Raw genomic sequence first — 23,738 nt, forward strand, 5'->3', positions numbered from 1 at the left:
TACTGCTGTATGATCAATATTTTTTAATGGAAGATCAGAAGCTATGCTACTATCCAAGATTTCATCTTCAGGCATTGTTCATGCTGTTCATTCTAAGAACACATGTACTCTACACTTTCATCTGCATTAAATAAAAATTGGCAGAATGCATGGTCTGAAAGATAAGAAGCCTTCAGAGAAAATGGAAATAGATAACAGTTCTGAGGTTTTATTTTCCTTATTGCCAAAGTGTAAGCTGGAAAGTTTCAACTGAATCACTGCATATATAAAAATCAGCAAAATGTTCCCACTTTGCTTTCTTGATGGAATAATAAGAACTAACAATAAAAATAAAAAATTTTGGGGGAAATAACAATTTTTTTAAAAATCTGTTTTTTAAAGCTACAGGTACCTGTACATTGGCAAAATCAACACGGTTGAGATCACTGAGCATCTGGTTGATCTGAGAAGTGTTCTGAAGCACAGCTCGAGCTGCCTGAGCCAGGTGATTAAGAGATGTGTATCTTCTCAAAGTCTGGGCAAAGGCACTTACAGCAGCAACCTATGAAGAAATCCATTTATCTTAACACATTGTATTATCAACAGGTCTTCTGTTTCATCTATTTTAATTTTAAAATTGCTGTATTACTTTATGAGCCCTCAGATATTGCAATTCACATATAATGGAACAAATACATTTTTTCCTATTAATTTTTTTTGGCAAAACAAAGTTATTTCCAATCCCATATTTCGTGTTTGAAGTTCAACCTAAATATGACATTTAGCATAAAAGTTAAAACGCTGCTACTTTTAGATCTTAAATGACATCTAGTGTACAATTGCATAAAGTGAAGAAAACTGCAGTAAACTTTTTTTACCTTGGTTTGTATCATTCTCTGTGGAATATTGTTCATGGCACTGGAAAGCCAACCTTCAAGGCTTTTTGCAAAATTGCGAATGGCTTGGGTCAAGGCACCTAAACATTAAAGAACAAAAATAAAATGAAAAAGATGGCAAGGTGCCTCTCTTGAAACCTTTTGCATTCTCAGTATTTAAATATTCCACATCTGCTGCATTTATTGGCTCAGAGACTTATCCAGTCTAGGTTCAGATCCCTCCCAATACAAGAAGGATGTTGATAAACTGGAGCAAGTTCAGTAGAGGGCCACTGACATGGTCAGGGGGCTGGAGCACATACCTTATGAGGAGAGGCTGAGTGAACTAGGTTTGTTCAGCCTGGAAAAGAGAAAGTTTAGGGGGGTCTAATAGAAGCCTTTCAATACCTACAAGGTATCAAGAAGACGGAGTCAGACTCTTCACAATGATGCATGGCAGGAGGGTGATAGACATCGGGCATAAACTGAAAAAAGAGAGGTCCTGACTTGATAGGATAAATTTTTTCACGTTGAGGACAGTTAAGCAGTGCCAATTCATGGCCCTTCATTGGACTCTCTCCAGTATGTCCATGTCTCTCTTGTACTGGGGAGCCCAGAACTGGACACAGGACTCCAGGTACACAGTACTCAACTGGTGCTGAATAAAGGGGAAGGATCACCTACCTGGACCTCCTGGCAATACTTTGCCTAATGCAGCCCAGGATACCATTAGCCCTCTTTGCGGCAAGGGCACACTGCTGGCTCATGTTCAACTTGGTGTCCACCAGGACCCCCAGGGCCTTTTCTGCAAAGCTGCTTTCCAGCTGGCTGGCCCCCCCGGCATGTACCGGTGCACAAGGTTGTTCCTCCCCAGGGGCAGGACTTGGCACTTCCCCTTGTTGAACTGCATGAGGTTCCTGTCAGCCCATTTCTCCGTCTTGTCGAGGTCCCTCTGGATGGCAGCACAACCCTGTGATGTATCAGTCACTCTTCCCAGTTTTGTGTCATCAGCCAACTTGCTGAGGGTACGCTCTGCCCCATCCTCCAGATCACTAATGAAGATGTTGAACAGTATTGGACCCAGTATTGACCCCTGGGGTACACCGCTATTTACTGGCCTCCAACTAGACTTTGTGCCACTATGACCATGGGGTCCTCTTTGAGGATGGAAGACTGCTAGGGAGAGACAGGATCCACATGACCAAGTGGGGCACAAACAGCTTTGCCAACAGGCTGGCCAACCTGGTAAGGAGAGCTTTACACTAGGAATGATGGGGAAGGGATGACCAACAAAGTGAGGAAGTCATAGACTGGATGGGCAAGCAAAGGATGTGGGGTAAACAGGAGGGACCTCATAATCAACAAAACCAGGTTGAAAGTGGACCACTTCAAGCATATGCACATAACTAAGGAAGTGCCAGGAGATCAGCATTATGGGAAAGCTTTCATGCCCTTTTGGGGAAATTGGTACGACTGGGTGCCTCTCTGAAGCGCCTGCACACTTATGCACGCAACATGGGGAAAAATAGGAGGAATTAGACGTCTGTGAGCATTTGCAGGGCTACGATCTCAGGGATCACAGAAATATTGTGGGATGGCTCATACAACTGGAGTGCTGCAATGGATGGATACGGAATCTTTAGGGAAAACAAGCCAAGAAGGCGCTCTATATGAAAGAGGAGCTGGAATGCATGGAGCTTTGCCTAGGGATGGATGATAAGCCAGTTGAGAGCTTAAGGGTCCAGGTTAGATGACATACCAAGGTGGGTGATGTTGTGGGTATCTGATACAGACTGCCTGATCAGGAAGAAGTAGATGGGGGTTGCGGTCAGTTCATAACGCTTTGTTTCTGCCTCTCCTTCCTCCTCACGCTCTTCCCCTGCTCCAGTGTGGGGTCCCACCCACGGGAGACAGTCCTTCATGAACTTCTCCAACGTGGGTCCTTCCCACAGGCTGCAGTTCTTCACGAACTGCTCCAGCATGGGTCCTTTCCACGGGGTGCAGTCCTACAAGAACGTACTGCTCCAGTGTGGGTCTCCCCACTGGGTCACAGGTCCTGCCAGAAAATCTGCTCTGGCATGGGCTCCTCTCCACGGGGCCACCATTCCTGCCAGGAGCCTGCTCTAGCATGGGCTCTCCACAGGCTGCAGCTTCCTTCAGGGCACACCCACCTGCTCTCGCGTGGGGTCCTCCATGGGCTGCAGGGTGATAATGTGCTTCACCATGGTCTTCACCATGGGCTGCAGGGGAATCTCTGCTCCGGCACCTGGAACACCTCCTCCCTCTCCTTCTTCTCTGACCTTGGTGTCTGCATAATTGTACCTCTCACATATTCTCACTCCTCTCTCCCAGCTGCTGTTGTGCAGCAGTTTTTACCCTTTCTTAAATATGTGTCGTGGTTTAACCCCAGTCAGCAACTAAGCACCACGCAGCCGTTTCCCCCTTCCCCCTCCCAGTGGGGTGAGGAGGAGGAAAGGAAAGAAAAAAAAAAGTAAAACTCGTGGGTTGAGATAAGAACGGTTTAATAACTAAAATAAAATATAATACTAACAATAGTAATAATGAAATATAATAATAATAGTAATGAAAAGGAATACAACAAAAGAAGGAAGGGGGGGGGAAGGAAAAAAACCAGTGATGCACAATGCAATTGCTCACCACCCGCTGACCAATGCCCAGTTAGTTCCCGAGCCGCGATCCGCCCCTCCCGGCCAACTCCCCCCCTGTTTATATACTGGGCATGACGTTCCATGGTATGGAATGCCCCTTTGGCTAGTTCGGGTCAGCTGCCCCGGCTATGCTCCCTCCCAGCTTCTTGCACACCTGCTTGCTGGCAGAGCACAGGAGACTGAAAAGTCCTTGGCTTAAGATAAGTGCTACTTAGCAACAACTAAAACATCAGAGTGTTATCAACATCATTCTCACACTAAATCCAAAACCCAGCACTGTACCAGCTACTAAAAAGAAAGTTAACTCTGTCCCAGCCGAAACCAGGACAATATGTTATCACAGAGGCGCTACCAATGTCTCTGATTGGCTCAGACTTTGGCCAGCGGCGGGTCCATCTTGGAGCCGGCTGAAGCTGGCTCTTTCCGACATGGGGACAGCTTCTGGTGTCTTCTCATAGAAGCCATCCCTGCACCCCCCACCCCTACCAAAACCTTGCCACGTAAAGCCAACACAGGTCGTCTTCAGGCAACTGGAATAAGCCTCATGTTCACAGACTCCGGTTCTCATGAGAGACTTGAACAACCCCAATATCTGCTAGAGGAACAACAAAGCAGGGCACAAGCAACCCAGGAGGACATTTAAGGAGTGCAACTGGTTGCCCAGAGAGGTTTGTGTAGTTTCCGTCCTTAGATGTTTTCAAGACCCGACTGGGTAAAGCCCTGAGCAAACTGGTCTGAATTCAGCATTGACCATGCTTTGAGCAGGAGATTGGACTAGAGACCTCCTGAGGTCCCTTCCAACCTGAATTATTCTTTGATTCTATATTATGTAACAATTATTTAGTTTCTGATTTAACAAACAGAACTGACCACTTCACCTAAGACCCTTTCAAGAAACTTATGATCAGCAGTGAAAATTCTTTTTGGCGTTCCTACAGGTGCATCAGTAATTGCAACAATTGTTTCCTATCTCCTGAAAACTTCCATCATGAATTTTCTGCCTTCAATTTTTGCCTAAGTGCTTTTGCTTTTAAAGAGCAAAACCCTGCAGGAAATGGCAATTGTTGCAATACTGCAGTTTCCTCAAGTAAGCTCGAAGTACCCTGAATCATTGCCAACATGCTGTTTATTTTAGTTCTGAAGAACAAAATGCAATGTGCAGTGTTCAAAGACAGTATCAATAAGCAATATATAAGAATGTGTTTAACTAACAGAAGATAGGATTGCTCTTACTGCTGTGAAATCTTGGTGATGGAGAGCAAATGCTGCTACAGTAATGAAGAAGAAAAAACTAGAAAAGGGAAATCATATTATCTTTAAGTGTTGGGGTTTTTTTCACTACATCTAAGAAGAAACAGTCCAAGTAAAGACTGGATTTTGTTTATGAGACAAACCACCATGTTTGGTAGAGTAAGAATTAATGGTTAATGGAAGTCACCTAATATGAGAAATGCCCTTTTTCAACTTGAGTAATTGATGAATCCTGTAATTAAGAACTTCCGCTAGCAAAGTTAGCCTATTTGCTTAAAAGGAAAGAAATATTTTATTTTTCACAGCATCCTTTTCTTCAAATTTGTAGTGATAACTAGTTTATGTAACTGCCCCCGAATGCGGATGCTCATCTGAAATTTAATTTGGATTTATAAAACTTCTGTATTAGCTCTATGGAACAGGCTTTTTTGTCTTTTTTTTTTTTTCTTTCTTGAGGTTTCCAGGCAAAGAACAAATGCTCTTTTGCACTGTCAGTCATAGAATCATAGAATGGTTTGAGTTGGAAGGGACCTTAAAGATCATCTAGTCCAACCCCCCTGCCATGGGCAGGGACACCTTCCACTAGACCAGGTTGCTCAAAGCCCCATCCAAGCTGGCCTTGAACACTTCCAGGGATGGGGCATCCACAATCATTTAACCCACTTATGCTTCTACATCATAAACATTTTTTGTATGCACTTACTAATTAACTAAGCATTCACTCATGTTAATTTATTACCCGCAGAATAAGAAAAAGTCAAAGTATAAGGAATACTGTAAATAATGTGTCAACGATATTTAGTTCTTTAAGGAAAATATCATTTTTTTTCTGGACAAATGCTATGTAAAACACCTAACATAAGATCTTTTTCACCCCACTGTATTACAGGATGATCTGTTTTAAAAAATAAGTGTGGAAAGAAGCAGCTCAGTGTCATCCTGATTTAAAAAAAAAAAAAAGTCTTTAGCTATGAAGAAAGAGGAATTCTAAATTCTAAAGAAATAATATTCCCTCTTTCTAGCTAAACACTATATTATTAGAGGACAGTGATGTATAGTGATCACAAATTTCTAATGAGCTCTGAAAATGATACATTAAATTAAAAAATTTTGTTGTCCTCTGTCCTGTAAATAGTGGTTAACATATCCAGCCATTACCAAAAGCCTAAGCACCTACATGCTCCAAACATTCTTCAAGTTGATCTGGCTATCATCAAAATTGCCAAAAACCTCTTCCAAAGAATCTTAAGAACAATCTGGTGCAAAATAAATGGCCTAAGTTCATTCTGATAGTTTTGTAAAGTGTTACTAAACACACATTAAATGATGTAGCAAAAAAAGTTACGAGGAGAACATTTATTTTTGGATAAGCATTCAAAAAGCTTGGGTTCTCATCTGAAATGTCTCTCCTACACAAATCTCACAAATAACAAGATTTTGCAGTCTTTCCGGTACTTGTAATTGCTGAAATTGAGAAATACGGTGTGAAAAATATGTTGAACATAACTTCTCTGCCTGGAATAGGAACTCCCAAACAAGTTTGTTACTGTCCATCCCGTCACTTGTGAAGAGATAAAAAGGCCATTCTCAGGGGAAAGGATCTATTGCCAGTAATACACAGTGGCTCTGGTCTTTTGCTAGAATCATTAGATAATAATCAACTTTACTCCCGACTCAAGTATAGAGTGTTTGACTTCTTTTTAAACAAAGAAATTTGGCTTTTTCCTACACGGTAGTTTTTAATTTGTTTTGTGGGCACTAAAAAGTTTTCACAAAAATTTCAGCTGACCAAATTTTACTTAGAGCTTGTTTTTCAAAAAGTTTTTCTTCACTGTTAATTTCTTTTATGGTAATATTTATTAGGAAGTTATGTGACAGAGTAGGTTTTGGGGATTATTCCCCCCCCCCCCCAATACTGAAAATCAGGAAAAGAAAAAAAGACGAAACTCATAAAAATAGAATTATCAGTTTACATCCTTACTACATTAAACACATTTTCCCATTTTTTTGGCCAGCTGCTGTTGGTACCTTTCTGATTATCCAGAAAAAAAGAAACCTGCCTATGATGGGGTATTTCTACAAAGCAGTACTTGCAAATATTTTCCTGAGTTGCTTCTTACAGCATAGCTAACAGAGGCAGCCAACAGATGCAGCACTTTGCTCAGAAGGGGGCCAGAAACTTTGCAGAGAGCAGCATCCATGTCCTGAGCAATGATGTTAATGTGTCACAGGGCACCACCTCCAGCCATCGGAGCATCTGTCCCTATAATGTCAGAGGCATTAATCCAGACCGAACTCCCGAGGGAGGATGCAGCGCTCAGAGTACAGCAAGTGCCTGGGGTCTCTCACTGAGGCTGGGGCAGAGGGAGACAGTTTCCTTGCCTGCAGAAGGTGTGCAGTGGTACAGGATCTGTGTTGCCAAGGAGGTGCAGGAAGAGGTCAGCAGACTGCGCGGTATCAGAGATGGTGAGAAAGAGAACAACCGGATCTTTTTCAAGACCCTGCAGCCTGAACCCTCAGCTGTATTAAAGGAGGATGAGGTGATCTGTGCTTATTGGGTTAGGAAATGGCAAAGGCTGGAAGCTTATGACTTCTGGCAACAGGAAGAAGGCTCCTGCTCCACCTGCATATCTCCAACTAAAGAACAGATTCAGTACCCTCGCAGCAGATGAGGGTCTGGGAACTCTGTCCAATGAAGCATCCGAGCTAGCTAAGCTTGAGCCACGCAGCAGCACCAGAAGGAAGTGGCAAGTGATAATAGTGGGAGACTCCATGCTGTAGGGGATGGGGGCCCACATCTGCCGACCTGACCTGCTGTGTTGGAGGTTTACTGCTTGCTGGGGGTTGGATCCGGGATGCTGTGGAGATGCCGCCAAGGTTTGTCTGACCCTCGGACTATTACTCCTTGCGAATCTTCACGTGGGCACCAATGATACTGCCAGAGGAGACCTGGAGCATATCAAGTGTGACTATGTGCATCTGGAGGCAATGGTCAAGGGCATGGGGGCCCAGGTAGTGTTCTCCCTGATCTTTCCAGTGAGAAGCAAGGGCTTGAGGAGGAATGGAAGGATCCTGTGGGTCAACAGTTGGTTGCCCAGCTGGCGATGACAATCGGTATTTGTATTTTATGACCATGGGGACCCTTCTTTAAGGATTGAAGACTGCTAGAGAGAGATGGGATCCACCTGACCAAGTGGGGCAAAACCATCTTTACCAACAGGCTGGCCAACCTGGTGAGGAGAACTTTAAACTAAAAATGACAGGGGAGGGAGATGACGACCCACAATCAAGCGAGGGAGTGGTAGAATGGGTTGGCAAGCAAAGGGTGCAGGGTGTTATGGAAAAGAGAGAGCTTGTAATCAGCAAAACAGGGCTGAAGGGGAGACACTCTGCTGGACGCATTTCTTACAAACAAGGAAGCTTTTCTTACAATTCTTACAAACTGGTTGGTGATGTGAAGGTTGGGGGGCAGCCTGGGCTGCATTGACCATGAGATGGTGGAGTTGAGAATACTGAGAGGAGGGAACAAGGCAAATGGCAGGATCACAACTCCAAACTTCAGGAGAGCAGACTTTGGCCTGTGCAGGGACCTGCTTGGGAGAATCCCATGGGAGACAGTCCTGGAGAGCAGAGGGGGTCTAGGAGACCTGTTTGATATTCAAGGATCACCTCCTCCAAGCTCAAGAATGGTCCATCACAATGAGCAGGAAATCAAGCAAAGGTGACAGGTCTGCATGGACGAACAAGGAGCTCCCGACTAAACTCAAACATGAAAAAGAAGCATACAGAAGCTGGAAAAAGGGGCAAGTGACTCAGGAAGAATGCAGAGACACTGTCCAAGTGTGCAGAGATGGGGTTAGGAAAGCCAAAGCCCACCTGGAGTTGAAACTGGCGAGGGATGTGAAGGGCAACATTAAGGGTTTCTACAGGTACATCAGCAGCAAAATGAAGACCAGAGAAAATGTGGGCCTGCTGCTGAATGGGGCAGGGAACCTGATGACAAAGGACATGGGAAAGGCCGAGGTACTGAATGCCTTCTACACCTGAGTCTTTACTGGTAAGGATTGCCTTCAGGTAATCCCAGGCCTCTGAGACCAGAGGGAAAGTCTGCAGCAAGGAAGAATTCTCCTCAATAGAGGAGGACCCAGTTAGGGAAACATTTAAACAAATTGGAGATGCACAAGTCCATGGGACCTGATGGGATGCACCCATGAGCGCTGAGGGAGCTGGCTGATGTCATTGCGAGGCTACTCTCAATTATCTTTGAACGGTCATGGTGATCAGGGGAGGTTCCTGAGGACTGGAAGAAAGCAAATGACTCTCCAATCTTCAAGAAGGGCAAGAAGGAGGATCTGGGGAACTACAGGCTGGTCAGCCTCACCTCTATTCCTGGAGAAAATAATCCTGGAAGTCATTTCCAAAGAAGGTGCTTGGTAGGAATCAGCATGGATTTAGGAATGGGAAATCATGCCTGGCCAATATGATAAGCCTTCTACAATGAGTCAACTAGCTTGGTGGACGAGGGGAGAGCAGTGGATGCTGTTTATCTTGACTTTAGCAAGGCTTTCGACACTGTCTCCCATAACATCCTCATAGACAAGCTGACAAAGTACAAGTTAGATAAGTGGACAGTGAGGTGGACTGAAAACTGGCTGAACTGCCAGACCCAGATGGTTGTGATCAGAAGCATAAAGTCTAGCTGGAGGCCAGCCTCTAGTGTGGTGTCCCCCGGGGTTGATCCTCAGGCCAATACTGTTTAACAACTTCATTAATGACCTGGACGATGTGACAGAGTGCACCCTCAGCAAGTTTGCAGATGATACAGAATTGGGAGGAGCGGTTGATAGACCAGATGGCTGTTGTGCCATTCAGAGGGACCTCGACAGGCTGGAGAAATGGGCAGACAGGAACCTCATGCAGTCCAACAAAGGGAAATGCCAAGTCCTGCCCCTGGGGAGGAATAACACTAGGGGCTAGGGCTAGGGGCTGACTGGCTGGAAAGCAGCTTTGCAGAGAAGGACATGGGGGTCCTGGTGGACAACAAGCTGAACGTGAGCCAGTAACATGCCCTTGCAGCAAAGGAGGCCAATGGTATCCTGAGCTGCATTAGGAACAGCGTTGACAGGAGGTTGAGGGAGGTGATCCTTTCTCTCTACTCAGCACTGGTGAGGCCACACCTGGAGTACTGTGTCCAGTTCTGGGCTCCCCGGTACAAGAAAGACATGGACATACTGTAGCAAGTTCAGCGAAGAGCCACTGCAGTTATGAAGGGATTGGAGCATCTCCCATAGGAGGAGATGCTGAGAGAGCTGGGATTGTTTAGCCTGGAAAAGAGAAGGCTCAGGAGGGATCTTATCAATGTGTCTAAATACCTGATGGGAGGGTGTATTGAAGATGGAGCCAAACTCTTCTCAGTGGTGCTCAGTGACAGGACAAGAGGGAATGGGCACAAATTGAAACATAGGAAATTCCGTTTAAACTTAAGAAAAATCTTTTTTACTCTAAGGGTGGTCAAACACTGAACCAGGTTGCCCAGAGAGGTTGTGGAGTCTCCATCCTTGGAGATATTCAAAACCTGACTGGACAATGTCCTGAGCAACTTGCTCTGGTTGATCCTGCTTTGAGCGGGGGTTGGGAAGGGGTTTGGACTAGACAATCTCCAGAGATCCCTTCCAACCTCAACTACTCAACTATTCTATGGTTCTGTGATTACACTTGAAGTCACCATGGCAGAAGGTGTCATTTACAGTATCAAAAATAGCTTTGCTAGCTACAAGGATAGTTGAAGCTCTATGTCTTAAAATATTAATCCAACTTTATAAAGTGATTATTGTTTGGTCCACAGAAAGGATATAAAACTTAGTATTTACAAGGATTATACTGGATTGTAAATAGGAAATTTCTTTTTAATATTTAACACAACATACAAAACATGCAATAAATGTTTTAGGAAAGAATTTAAACTACAGGCACCACTTCCAGGAAGATCAACCTGAACTTTGCAACTGATAAGATGTTAAACCAGGGGGGATCCCAGACACCAAACTGGGAGGGATGTGGGAATTGATAGAACTATACAAACCGATGAAGGGACTTGCAGGGGGAAGGGGAAGCAGGGAGAAACAAAGAGGGGGAATAGACAGAAAGGGGGATAAAACGGGCCAGTCAGTACGCTTGTCTGGCTGAGCCCTGCGCCTGATCACTGCAGTCTGTCCTGTTTTCTTATATTTTCTTTTAAAATCTTTTCTTAACTATCGCTCTGCTTAATCTCACTCTCTGTCCCCTGTGTATGTGTGCTGCAAGGAACAGGTGCCAGCTGCTGGTGAGACCTGTGTGTGTGTGAGTGAAATTTGGTGCCCAGCTACTGGAGTCAGACTGGGGGGTGTAGGCACCCTGGGGCCTGTGGTGTCAGCTACGGGAGTGAGTGAGGGTCCTAGCATCAGTAGTTGGAGGGGCCATAGCTCTCTGGATCATCATCATAGAATCATCATATGGTTTGGGTTGGAAGGGACCTTTAAAGGTCCAACCCCCCTGCCATGGGCAGGGACCCCTTTCACTAGATCAGGTTGCTCCTAATGCACCCCAGGATGCGGTTTGCCCTCTTGGCTGCCAGGGCACACTGCTGACTCATATTGAGCCTGCTGTCAACCAGCACCCCCAGATCCCTTTCTGCAGGGCTGCTCTCCAGCCACTCCTCTCCCAATTTATACTTGTGCCCGGCGTTGCTCTGTCACAAGTGCAGAATTCGGCATTTGGACTTGTTAAATTTCATACCATCGATGATTGCCCAATGCTCCAATCTATCTAGATGCCTCTGCAAGGCCTCTTGTCCCTCAAGAGAGTCAACAGCACCTCCCAGTTTAGTATCATCAGCAAACTTGCTAATGGTGCATTCAACTCCTGCATCCAGATCATTGATAAATATATCGAACAGAACTGGCCCTAGAATTGAACCCTGAGGAACACCGCTGGTGACCGGTTGCCAGCCAGATGTAGCCCCATTCACTATAACCCTTTGAGCCCTGCCATTCAGGCAGTTCTTCACCCAGCGCACCGTGAACCTGCTCATCTCACAGTTGGACAACTTGTCCAGAAGGATGCTGCGAGGGACAGTATCAAAAGCCTTAGTAAAATCCAGAAAGACTACATCCACCGCCTTCCCTTCATCCACTAGGTGAGTGACCTTATCACAGAAGGATATCAAATTAGTTAGGCAGGACTTTCCCTTTGTGAACCCATGATGACTGTGCCTGATGATTGCATTGTTCTTTAAATGCCTTTCCATAGCACCCGGTATGATCTTCTCCATAATTTTTCCAGGAACTGAGGTTAGACTAACAGGTCTGTAGTTCCCTGGGTCTTCCCTCACGCCCTTCTTGTAAATTGGAATAACATTGGCTAGCTTCCAGTCAGCGGGGACCTCCTCAGACTCCCAAGACCTTTGGTAGATGATAGAGAAGGGTCCTGCCGTATCATCCGCTAGCTCCTTCAGTACTCTGGGATGAATCCCATCAGGCCCCATGGACTTGTGAACATTCAGCTGATACAGCTGGTCCCTCACAATTTCAGTGTCCACAAATGGAAAGTCACTGCTCCCACACTCATGGTCCTCTGACTCAGGGGACCAGGCAGCCCAAGGTCTATCAGTATTATTAAAGACTGAGGCAAAAAAAGCATTGAATGCCTCTGCTTTTTCTTCATCCCTATTATTCAGGTGACCATCTTCAACAAGTATCGGTCCAATGTTTTCCTTAGACCTCCTCTTGCTATTAACGTACTTAAAAAAGCCCTTCTTGTTGTCTGACACAACACTGGCCAGTTTCAACTCTAGCTGAGCTTTGGCCTTTCGTGTCTTCTCCCTGCATATATGAACCACAGCTCTGTAATCTTCCTGTGAAGCCTGACCTTGCTTCCAGAGATCATACCATTTCTTTTTCCTCCTGAGCTCCAAGAGGAGTTCCCTGTTCAGCCAAGCTGTTCTTCTGCCCCGCTTGCTTGACTTTCGACACACTGGAATTGCCTGCTCCTGTGCTTCTAAAAGGTGGTTCTTAAAAAGCTGACCAGCACTCGTGGACTCCTAAGCCCTCAAAAGCAGATTCCCAGGGGACACTGCTAAATAGCTCCCTGAATAGCTTAAAGTTTGCTCTCCTGAAGTCCAGCGTAGTAACTCTGCTCACCTTTTTTCTCATTACACTGAAAATTTTAAACTCAACCATTTCATGATCCCTGTGGCCAAGACAGCCACCTACCATCACATCTCCCACGAGTCCTTCTCTATTCACAAATAACAAAGTCTAGGAGGGCATCTTTCCTAGTTGGCTCACAGAGTACTTGTGACAAGAAGTTATCATCTCCCACAAACTTCAAGAATTTCCCAGACCTGCTCATCACAGCAGTATGGTATTCCCAGTTGATGCCTGGGAAGTTGGAGTCTCCCATAAGGGCAAGGGCTACCGATCCAGAGATTTCTCCTAATTGCCTATAGAATAACTCATCAGTGCTTACATCCTGGCTGGGCGATCGGTAGTAGACACCCACTACAACATCTCCTTTGTTTTTCATCCCCCTAATCCTCACCCAGAGGCTCTCACCACATCACTGCTAACTGTAAGGGCTGCACAATCAAACCTCTCCCTTACATATAGTGCGACACCTCCACCTCGCCTGCCCTGCCTATCCCTCCTGAACAGCCCGTAGCCCTCCATCCCAGCACTCCAATCGTGGGACTCATTCCACCAAGTCTCACTAATATCAATGATATCATAGTTCTGGCAACTAACCAGCGCTTCCAGTTCATCCTGTTTGTTTCTCATACTGTGTGCGTTGGTGTACAAGCATTTCAGATATGCTCCTGAGCCCTAAATCTAAATCTAAATCTACCTTCTTTCAGTTTAAAACTGTTGCCCCTTGTCCTGTCACTACAGACCCTGGTAAAAAGTCTCTCTCTGCCCCCTTTATATATTGAAAGGCCGCAATAAGGTCTCCCCGGAGCCTTCTCTTCTCCAGGCTGAACAACCCCAACTCTCACAGCCTTTCCTCGTAGGAGAGGTGTTCCAGCCCTCTGATCATTCTTGTGGCCCTCCTCTGGACCTGCTCTAACAGAACTGGATGCCCCAGAGCTGGAAGCAGTACTCCCGGTGGGGTCTCACGAGAGCGGAGTAGAGGGGCAGAATTGACCTGCTGGCTGTGCTTCCTTTTATGCAGCCCAGGATGCGATTGGCTTTCTGGGCTGCAAGCGCACATTGCCGACTCATGTCCAGTTTTTCGTCCACCAGTATCCCCAAGTCCTTCTCTGCAGGGCTGCTCTCAATCCATTCATCCCCAGTCTGTATTGATACTGGGGATTGCCCCGACTCAGGTGCGGGACCTTGCACTTGGCCTTGTTGAACTTCATGAGGTTCGCAGGGGCCCACTTCTCAAGCTTGTCCAGGTCCCTCTGGATGGCATCCCTTCCCTCTAGCAAATCAACTGCATCACTCAGCTTGGTGTCATCTGCAAACTTGCTGAGGGTGCACTCAATCCCACTGTCTATGTCGTTGATGAGGATATTCAACAGTACTGGTCCCAATACGGACCCCTGAGGGACACCACTCTTCACTGGTTTCCACTTGGACACTGAGCCATTGACTGTAACTCTTCGGACGTGGCCATCCAGCCAGTTCCTTATCCATCTAAGAGTCCATCCATCAAATCCATATCTCTCCAATTTAGTGGCCAGAATGTTATGGGGGATGGTATCAAAGGCCTTACAGAAGTCCAGATATAGACGACATCTGTAGCTCTTCCCTTGTCCACCGATGCAGTCCCTCCATCGTAGAAGGCCACTAGATTAATCAGGCATGATTTGTCCTTGGTGAAGCCATGTTGGCTGTCTCTAATCACCTCCCTGTCATCCATATGCCTCGACATATCTTCCAGGAGGATCTGCTCCATGATCTTAGCAGGCATGGAGGTGAGGCCGACTGGTCGGTAGTTCCCAGGGTCCTCCTTTTTACCCTTTTGAAAAATGGGTGCAATGTTTCCCTTTTTCCAGTCACCGGGGACTTTGCCTGACTGCCATGACTTTTCAAATATGATGGAGAGTGACTTGGCAACTACATCAGCCAATTCCCTCAGGACCCTGGCATGCATCTCGTCAGGTCCCATGGACTTGTGTATGCTCAGGTGTCCTTGTTTCGGCAGGGATAGAGTTAATTTTCTTCCTAGTAGCTGGTATAGTGCTGTGTTTTGGATTTAATGTGAGAATAATGTTGATAACATGCTGATGTTTTAGTTGTTGCTAAGTAGCGCTTATCCTAAGTCAAGGATCTTTCAGTTTCCCATGCTCTGCCAGCAAGCAGGTGTACAAGAAGCTGGGAGGGGGCATAGCCAGGACAGCTGACCTGAACTAGCCAAAGGGATATTCCATACCATGGAACGTCATGCCCAGTATATAAACAAGATGGAGTTGGCCAGGAGGGGTGGATCGCTGCTCAGGCATCGGTCAGCGGGTGGTGAGCAATTGCATTGTGCATCACTGTTTTTTTCTTGGGTGTTATTCTTTTTTTTTGTTATATTCCTTTTCATTATAATTATTATTATATTATTATTATTATTCTTAGTTAGTAGTGTATTTTTATTTTTACTTTTGTTATTAAACTGTTCTTATCTCAACCCATGGGTTTTACTTTTTTTTCTCCTCCTCCCCACCCCACTGGGAGAGGGGAGGGGGAAGTGGCTGCGTGGTGCTTAGTTGCTGGCTGGGGTTAAACCACGACAGCCTTTTTGGTGCCCAACGTGGGGCAGGAAGGGTTCAGATAACGACAGATCTGATCAGAGTGTGTTAAAACAAACTTGTTATAAGTATTCATTGTATTGGTTTGATAGTTACTGGTTACAATGTGGATTCTTTTGCTCTCAGGGTTGGTGTTGTGGTTCTTGAAGTTGCTTTATGTAATGCCCTACTTGCAGTATATGCTCCCTGTTGTGCTGTTTATCACCTGTGGGAACTGGCCCAGAGTTATCATGTTGTTGTACTTTGTAACACTGGCTTATGATATGATAGAAGTGCAGGCCGTGAAACTAATCGGGTGTTTGTACTCGGCATTGTTGTCACCTCTGTACTTCGGGAGCCACCTATGGGAGTCTATTAATAATTGTACCTTTTACCTTTTCTCCTCGGGGAGCCAACCTATTGGGGAGACATCTTCCCATGTCTTCCCTTTCTCTGCCAGGTTAATTACAATAGCATTGGAGTTGTACAATAGTTTGTAAATTTTGAATATCCTTGGGATGCTGAACTCAGCATGGTCCTATTGCTAGGAATCAGCCTGTTCCTGAATGTGATTCAGATCTTGTTTAGGGTTAAACAACTATTGAAAAATACCACCCAGAGATCAGCTCCCACGACTGCGGCTACTCAAACCCCGGTGACAAGTGCTATGGCTACTCAAACCCCAGCGACAAGCACTGTGGCTACTCAAACTCTGATGACACGTACTGCAGCTACTCTAATTCCCGCAACAAGCACTGCGGCTACTCACACCACGACGACAGGCACTGTGGCTACTCCGATCCCCACAACTGTGGCTACTCAGACCCCAGCGATAAGCACTGTAGCTACTCAGACTCCGGCGACAGACACTGTGGCTACTCAAACCTTGGCAAAGGATGATGCAGCTGAACTAGAGAATCAACCGGTGCCAATATCAATCACCCCTATACAGAAGAAGAAATATACAAAAAAGTCAGCTCGCTTAGAGAAGGATGAAGGTGAACCAGGGTCATCACAAGAACAGGAGGAAGAGGCAGAACTGGAGATAATCACCCGATCCCTATCCCCAAGGGGGGAGCTGCAAGATATGTGAAAAGACTTCAGCCATCGTCCAGGCGAGCACATTATCACCTGGCTGCTCCGATGCTGGGATAATGGGGCCAGTAGCTTGGAATTAGAGGGTAAGGAAGCCAAGCAATTGGGATCCCTTTCTAGGGAAGGGGGCATTGACAAGGCAATTGGAAAAAAGACACAAGCCCTCAGCCTCTGGAGGCGACTTCTGTCAGGCGTGAGGGAAAGGTACCCCTTCAAGGAAGATGTTGTATGTCACCCATGCAAGTGGACCACCATGGAGAGAGGTATCCAGTACCTGAGGGAATTAGCCGTGCGGGAGATGGTTTATTATGACCCAGACGATGGGCAGTTACCCACAGATCCAGATGAAGTCCAATGTGCACGACCCATGTGGTGGAAGTTTGTACGAAGCGCACCATCATCGTATGCCAATGCATTGGCAGTAATGGACTGGAAAGATGAAGAGGGACCAACAGTAGATGAATTGGCTTGCCGACTTTGGCAATATGAAGAAAGTCTCTCTTCCTCCCTCGTCGCGGCTGTGGAGAAACTGCCAGACATAATAGCCGAGAAACTGTCCCAAGAGTTCCAGCGATTTGAGGATAAGTAAGTTTGGCCACCCACCTGTATGGACCAATATCTCAGCCATTAGGAGAAGGTATTCCTCTGGGCAAGAGAGAGGAGAGAGAAGGTACACACCACGGGGTATCCTGTGGTTTTACCTGCTTGACCACGGAGAGGATATGAGGAAGTGGGATGGAAAACCTACCTCGGTTCTAGATGCACGGGTACGTGAATTGCGAGGAAAAACAATGAGGGTTCTTCCAGGAAAATTGCTGCTCCAGCCTCCGGTGAGCAGTGTGAGTGGTGTGGCAGACAGAGTGGAAGGGCAGATCTTACTCCTGATCCTATGAAAAGGAATTCTAATCCATTTTTACAAAGAGTGAGTGGAGAATCCTATGACCAGGACTAGAGGGGCCCTGCCTCCAGCCAGGCGGAGGAGAGGGACAACCGGGTTTACTGGACTGTGTGGATCCGATGGCCTGGCACATCAGACCCACATGAGTATAAAGCTCTAGTAGACACCGGTGCACAGTGTACTCTAATGCCATCAAGCTATAAAGGGGTAGAACCCATTTGTATTTCTGGAGTGACAGGGGGATCCCAACAGCTAACTGTATTGGAGGCTGAAATAAGCCTAACTGGGAATGAGTGGCAAAAACACCCCATTGTGACTGGCCCAGAGGCCCCATGCATTCTTGGCATAGATTATCTCAGGAGAGGGTATTTCAAGGACCCAAAGGGGTATCGGTGGGCCTTTGGTATAGCTGCCTTGGAGACAGAGGGAATTGAACAGTTGTCCACCTTGCCTGGTCTCTCGGAGGACCCTTCGGTTGTGGGGTTGCTGAGGGTCGAAGAGCAACAGGTGCCAATCGCTACCACAAGGGTGCACCGGTGGCAATATCACACCAACCGAGACTCCCTGGTTCCCATCCATACGCTGATTCATCGACTGGAGAGCCAAGGAGTGATCAGCAGGACTCGCTCACCCTTTAACAGCCCCATTTGGCCAGTGCGAAAGTCTAATGGAGAATGGAGACTAACAGTAGACTATCGTGGCCTGAATGAAGCCACACCACCGCTGAGTGCTGCTGTGCCAGACATGCTAGAACTTCAATATGAACTGGAGTCAAAGGCAGCCAAGTGGTACGCCACAAGTGATATTGCCAATGCATTTTTCTCAATCCCTTTGGCAGCAGAGTGCCGGCCACAGTTTGCTTTCACTTGGAGGGGGGTCCAGTACACCTGGAATCGACTGCCCCAGGGGTGGAAACACAGCCCCACCATTTGCCATGGACTAATCCAGACTGCACTGGAACAGGGTGGAGCTCCAGCACACCTGCAGTACATTGATGACATCATCATATGGGGCAACACAACAGAAGAAGTTTTTGAGAAAGGGGAGAAAATAATCCAAATCCTTCTGAAGGCTAGTTTTGCCATAAAACAGAGTAAGGTGAAGGGACCCACACAGGAGATTCAGTTTTTAGGAATAAAATGGCAAGATGGACGTCGTCACATCCCAATGGATGTGATCAACAAAATAGCAGCTATGTCTCCACCAACTAGTAAACAGGAAACGCAAGCTTTCTTAGGTGTTGTGGGTTTTTGGAGAATGCATATTCCAAATTACAGTCTGATTGTAAGCCCTCTCTATCAAGTGACCTGGAAGAGGAATGATTTTAAATGAGACCCTGAGCAACAACAAGCCTTTGAACAGATTAAACAGGAGATAGTTCATGCAGGAGCCCTTGGGCCAGTCCGGGCAGGACCAGATGTTAAAAATGTGCTCTACACCGCAGCCGGGGAGAATGGCCCTACCTGGAGTCTCTGGCAGAAAGCACCAGGGGAGACCCGAGGTTGACCTCTAGGGTTTTGGAGTCGGGGATATCGAGGATCTGAGGCCCACTATACTCCAACTGAAAAGGAGATATTAGCAGCATATGAAGGAGTTTGAGCTGCTTCAGAAGTGGTTGGTACTGAAACACAGCTCCTCTTAGCACCCCGACTGCCAGTGCTGGGCTGGATGTTCAAAGGGAAGGTCCCTTCTACACATCATGCAACTGATGCTACATGGAGTAAGTGGGTTGCACTGATCACACAATGGGCTCAAACAGGAAGGCCGAGTCGCCCAGGAATTCTGGAAGTGATCACAGACTGGCCAGAAGGCAAAGATTCTGGAATATCGCCAGAGGAGGAGGTAACGCGTGCTGAAGAGGCCCCACTGTATAATAAACTGCCAGAAAAGGAGAGGCAATATGCCCTGTTCACTGATGGGTCCTGTCGCATTGTAGGAAAGCATCGGAGGTGGAAGGCGGCTGTATGGAGTCCTATGTGACAAGGTGCAGAAACTGCAGAAGGAAAAGGTGAATCGAGTCAGTTTGCAGAGGTGAAAGCCATCCAGCTGGCTTTAGACATTGCTGAACGAGAAAAATGGCCAATACTTTATCTCTGTACTGACTCATGGATGGTGGCAAATGCCCTGTGGGGGTGGTTGCAGCAATGGAAGCAGAGTAACTGGCAACGCAGAGGTAAATCCATCTGGGCTGCCCCATTGTGGCAAGATATTGCTGCCCAGCTAGAGAACCTGGTTGTGAAAGTACGTCATGTAGATGCCCACGTACCCAAGAGTCGGGCCACTGAAGAACATCAAAACAATCAACAGGTAGACAAGGCTGCTAGGATTTAAGTGGCTCAGGTGGATCTGGATTGGCAGCATAAGGGTGAATTATTTCTGGCTCGGTGGGCCCATGACACCTCAGGCCACCAGGGAAGAGATGCAACATATAGATGGGCTCGTGATCGAGGGGTGGACCTGACCATGGACACTATCGCACAGGTCATCCATGAATGTGAAACATGCGCTGCAATTAAGCAAGCCAAGCGGTTAAAGCCTCTTTGGTTTGGAGGACGATGGCTGAAATATAAATATGGGGAGGCCTGGCAGATTGACTATATCACACTCCCACAGACCCGTCAAGGCAAGTGCCATGTGCTTACAATGGTGGAAGCAACCACCGGATGGCTGGAAACATATCCCGTGCCCCATGCCACCACCCGGAACACTCTCCTGGGCCTTGAAAAGCAAGTCTTATGGCGACATGGAACCCCAGAAAGGATTGAGTCAGACAATGGGACTCATTTCCGAAACAACCTCATAGACACCTGGGCCAAAGAGCACAGCATTGAGTGGGTGTATCACATCCCCTATCATGCACCAGCCTCTGGGAATATTGAGCGATACAATGGACTGTTAAAGACTACATTGAGAGCAATGGGTGGTGGGACCTTCAAACATTGGGATACACATTTAGCAAAGGCCACCTGGTTAGTCAACACTAGAGGATCTCTCAATCAAGCTGGCCCTGCCCAATCAGAACTTTTACATACTGTAGAAGGGGATAAAGTCCCTGTAGTGCACATAAAAAATATGCTAGGAAAAACAGTCTGGGTTACTCCTGCCTCAGGCAAAGGCAAACCCATTCGTGGGATTGCTTTTGCTCAAGGGCCTGGGTGCCCTTGGTGGGTGATGCGGAAGGATGGGGAAGTCTGATGTGTGCCTCAAGGGGTTTTGATTTTAGGTGAGAACAGCCAATAGATTAAATTGTATGATATTAATTGCTATATAATCCTGCCACTGTATGTCATCATCATTATAATTGTTATATGCTATATTAATGGTATTACAGTAAGAATGACTTAGATTAATGAAGAATGAACTTTGACAAAACTGAGTGAAGCGCAGTAGTGATGGAACCAGGACTGACTGCAGCATGCAACAATCCAACACTACACACCATCCCCCTGCTGTGGCCAATGTCACCTGCCCGCCGCACCACACAGAAGCCCAATCCTGTTCTGCCGACTGAGCGGACTTTGCACCATCCCTCCTGCCCAGACAGACTGTTATGACAGATGGAGCCCAAAGTCATGGACTGAATGAACTCAACAGACATTTGGTAGAGATGGCCCATAGACTGTGGGAATGATATCTGTATGTATATATTAAAAGACAGGAAAAGTGATGGTGATTAATTGGAAATGTATCAGAAAGTGTGGGATCTGGGCATGATGTAAATGGTATAGAATAAGGGGTGGATATTGTCCTGGTTTCGGCTGGGACAGAGTTAACTCTCTTCTTAGTAGCACTATACAGTGCTGTGTTTTGGATTTAGTGTGAGAATGATGTTGATAACACCCTGATGTTTTAGTTGTTGCTAAGTAGCGCTTATCTTAAGCCAAGGACTTTTCAGTTTCCCATGCTCTGCCAGCAAGCAGGTGTGCAAGAAGCTGGGAGGGACCATAGCCAGGACAGCTGACCCGAACTAGCCAAAGGGGTATTCCATACCATGGAACGTCATGCCCAGTATATAAACGGGGGGGGAGTTGGCCGGGAGGGGTGGATCACTGCTCGGGCATCAGTCAGCGGGTGGTGAGCAATTGCATTGTGCATCACTGTTTTTTCTTGGGTGTTATTCCTTTTTTTTGTTATACTCCTTTTCATTACAATTATTATAATATTATTCTTATTATTATTCTTAGTTAGTAGTGTATTTTATTTTACTTTAGTTATTAAACTGTTCTTATCTCAACCCATGGGTTTTACTTTTTTTTCTCCTCCTCCCCACCCCACTGGGAGAGGGGAGGGGGAAGTGGCTGCGTGGTGCTTAGTTGCTGGCTGGGGTTAAACCACGACAGGTGGTCTCTAACCTGATCTTCTCCTATGATGGGAGGAACTTCATTCCCCCAGTTCCTGCCTTGAGGTTCGGGGTCTTGAGAGATGTGGGAAGAGAGATTGCAAGTGTCAGGGTGATTGAAGTCCCCCAGGAGGATCAGAGTGTGATGCTTCCCATAGTTGAAGTAAGAATGCTTCGACATCCTCCACTTGATCAGGTGGCCTGTAGTAAACACCAGCCACGAGGTTTCCTTTGTTGGCTTTTCCCTTATTTTTACCCTTAAGCTCTCAACCTGTTCATCGCTGTTTTTCAAAGTCAACTCTGTGCAGTCAATCCATTCTTTTACATAGAGGGCAACCCCCCCGCCCCTCCTTCCTTGTCTATCCCTTCTGAACAGTTTATAGCCATCAATTGCAGCACTCCAGTCATGCAATTCTTCCCACCAAGTTTCAGTGATAGCGATTAAATCATAGCTTTCCAGGTGCACAGTGGCTTCCATCTTTTCCTGTTTGTTACCCATGCTGCGTGCATTGCTGTAGAGGCACTTTAGTGGGCCTATCAACTTTGTCACCTTTTTAGAGGAACACAGTCTAATTCCTTTGAGGCATTTCACAGGTGTTTCCCTGTTGGTTCCTAATATTTCTTTTATAATTTTCTTTAATATTATATATTATATTTTTATATATATGCAATTATAATTTCTTTTTAATATTTAACAAAACATACAAAACATGCAATAAATGTTTTAGGAAGGAATTTATCCTTCCTGGAAACCAATTTAAAATCATTTACTACCAGAAGCAGCCATAAAAAGATACCATGCTTGAGCAATGATGGATACTATAAAATCAAGTTTGAAAAGAAAGCTCTATTCCTGATACTAGAATCGATTGGTGAGTCCTTCATACTGGAAATAGAACAGAAAGTATAGTAGACTGGAATAATAAACAAGACTTAAAATGTTTGACAGTGTTATGTTGGTTTAATAGGTATCAAAACTGATAAGGTTTTAGCAGCCACTGATAATACATAAATGTTTAATTATCCAAAAATGAAATGACAAAGCATATACATTTTGCTTTTTTAACAACTAGAACTTTTATATATAAAACTGAAACTAAAGCCTACTGAAGTCAGCAGAAAGACTGTCTGACATTAATGGACTCAGGCTCAGGGCCATAGTGCATTCACAGCTGTCAGGTAGACTAGAGCCAGTATGTAAAGGAACGCATTTTTATCTTAAAATTTATAAAAACTTAGAATTTGCAGTGACAAAAGCATATTCCATAGGGAAATATATTCTTAAAACTTCTAGAGACTTTCCTAAATGTAGTGAAATATCCACTCTCCTTTTCTTTAAATACAATGCTTACATCAACTCCAGTACACCTTGCTACTCAACAGAATTAAGGAAAGTTGATACACACTACGTTTACATCCTTCCAAATCATTCCCCAAAGTTTCACAAGGCACAAAAATATCACCACATAAACCAAAACAAAATAAAACACAGTCTTACAAGATGTTATCTGTGTTTAACTTACTAGGAATAGGTCTAAGGACATCAGGAATGAGAATCTCCACCAAAGCCTGGTACATCACATGGTCACAATTACCCATCCATTTCAGAATAGACTCATTTTTGCACAGAGTAATCAATTTTCCTTTTGGAAGTCGACTTTCTATTTCACTCAGATTGCTGGTGTGAATAAATATAACAAATGAAAATGCATTTACATACAGATAAGAAAAGTACAATGGACTTTGAAATTGATTATTTAATAAAAACTTTATAAATGTCTCTGTTACATCCAATTGAAACTCTTTAACTTCTTCATATGAAACTGGGGAAAAATGGCCTCCAAAGTTCTGCTCCAGCCCATAAATTATGCAGAGGTAT

General features: G+C 45.6%; 1 protein-coding gene across 1 annotated transcript in view; it reads right to left on the minus strand.

Moving 5' to 3' along the window:
- Nucleotides 1-391: 391 nt before the first annotated feature.
- The window catches only part of LOC127028081 (transcription factor RFX3-like), a gene marked incomplete at its 3' end in the record, with an annotated part of 75,999 nt that continues 52,652 nt past the window's right edge, over nt 392-23,738 (minus strand). The window contains exons 9-11 of the mRNA XM_050913902.1: nt 23,383-23,537; nt 858-955; nt 392-541 (exon numbers count right to left, since the gene is read on the minus strand). Of these exons, the coding sequence (XP_050769859.1) occupies nt 392-541; nt 858-955; nt 23,383-23,537 (403 nt within the window). The remainder of the gene's footprint in view (nt 542-857; nt 956-23,382; nt 23,538-23,738) is intronic.

The sequence above is a fragment of the Gymnogyps californianus genome, unplaced genomic scaffold, assembly GCF_018139145.2.
Source record: "Gymnogyps californianus isolate 813 unplaced genomic scaffold, ASM1813914v2 HiC_scaffold_174, whole genome shotgun sequence".
NCBI lineage: Eukaryota > Metazoa > Chordata > Aves > Accipitriformes > Cathartidae > Gymnogyps > Gymnogyps californianus.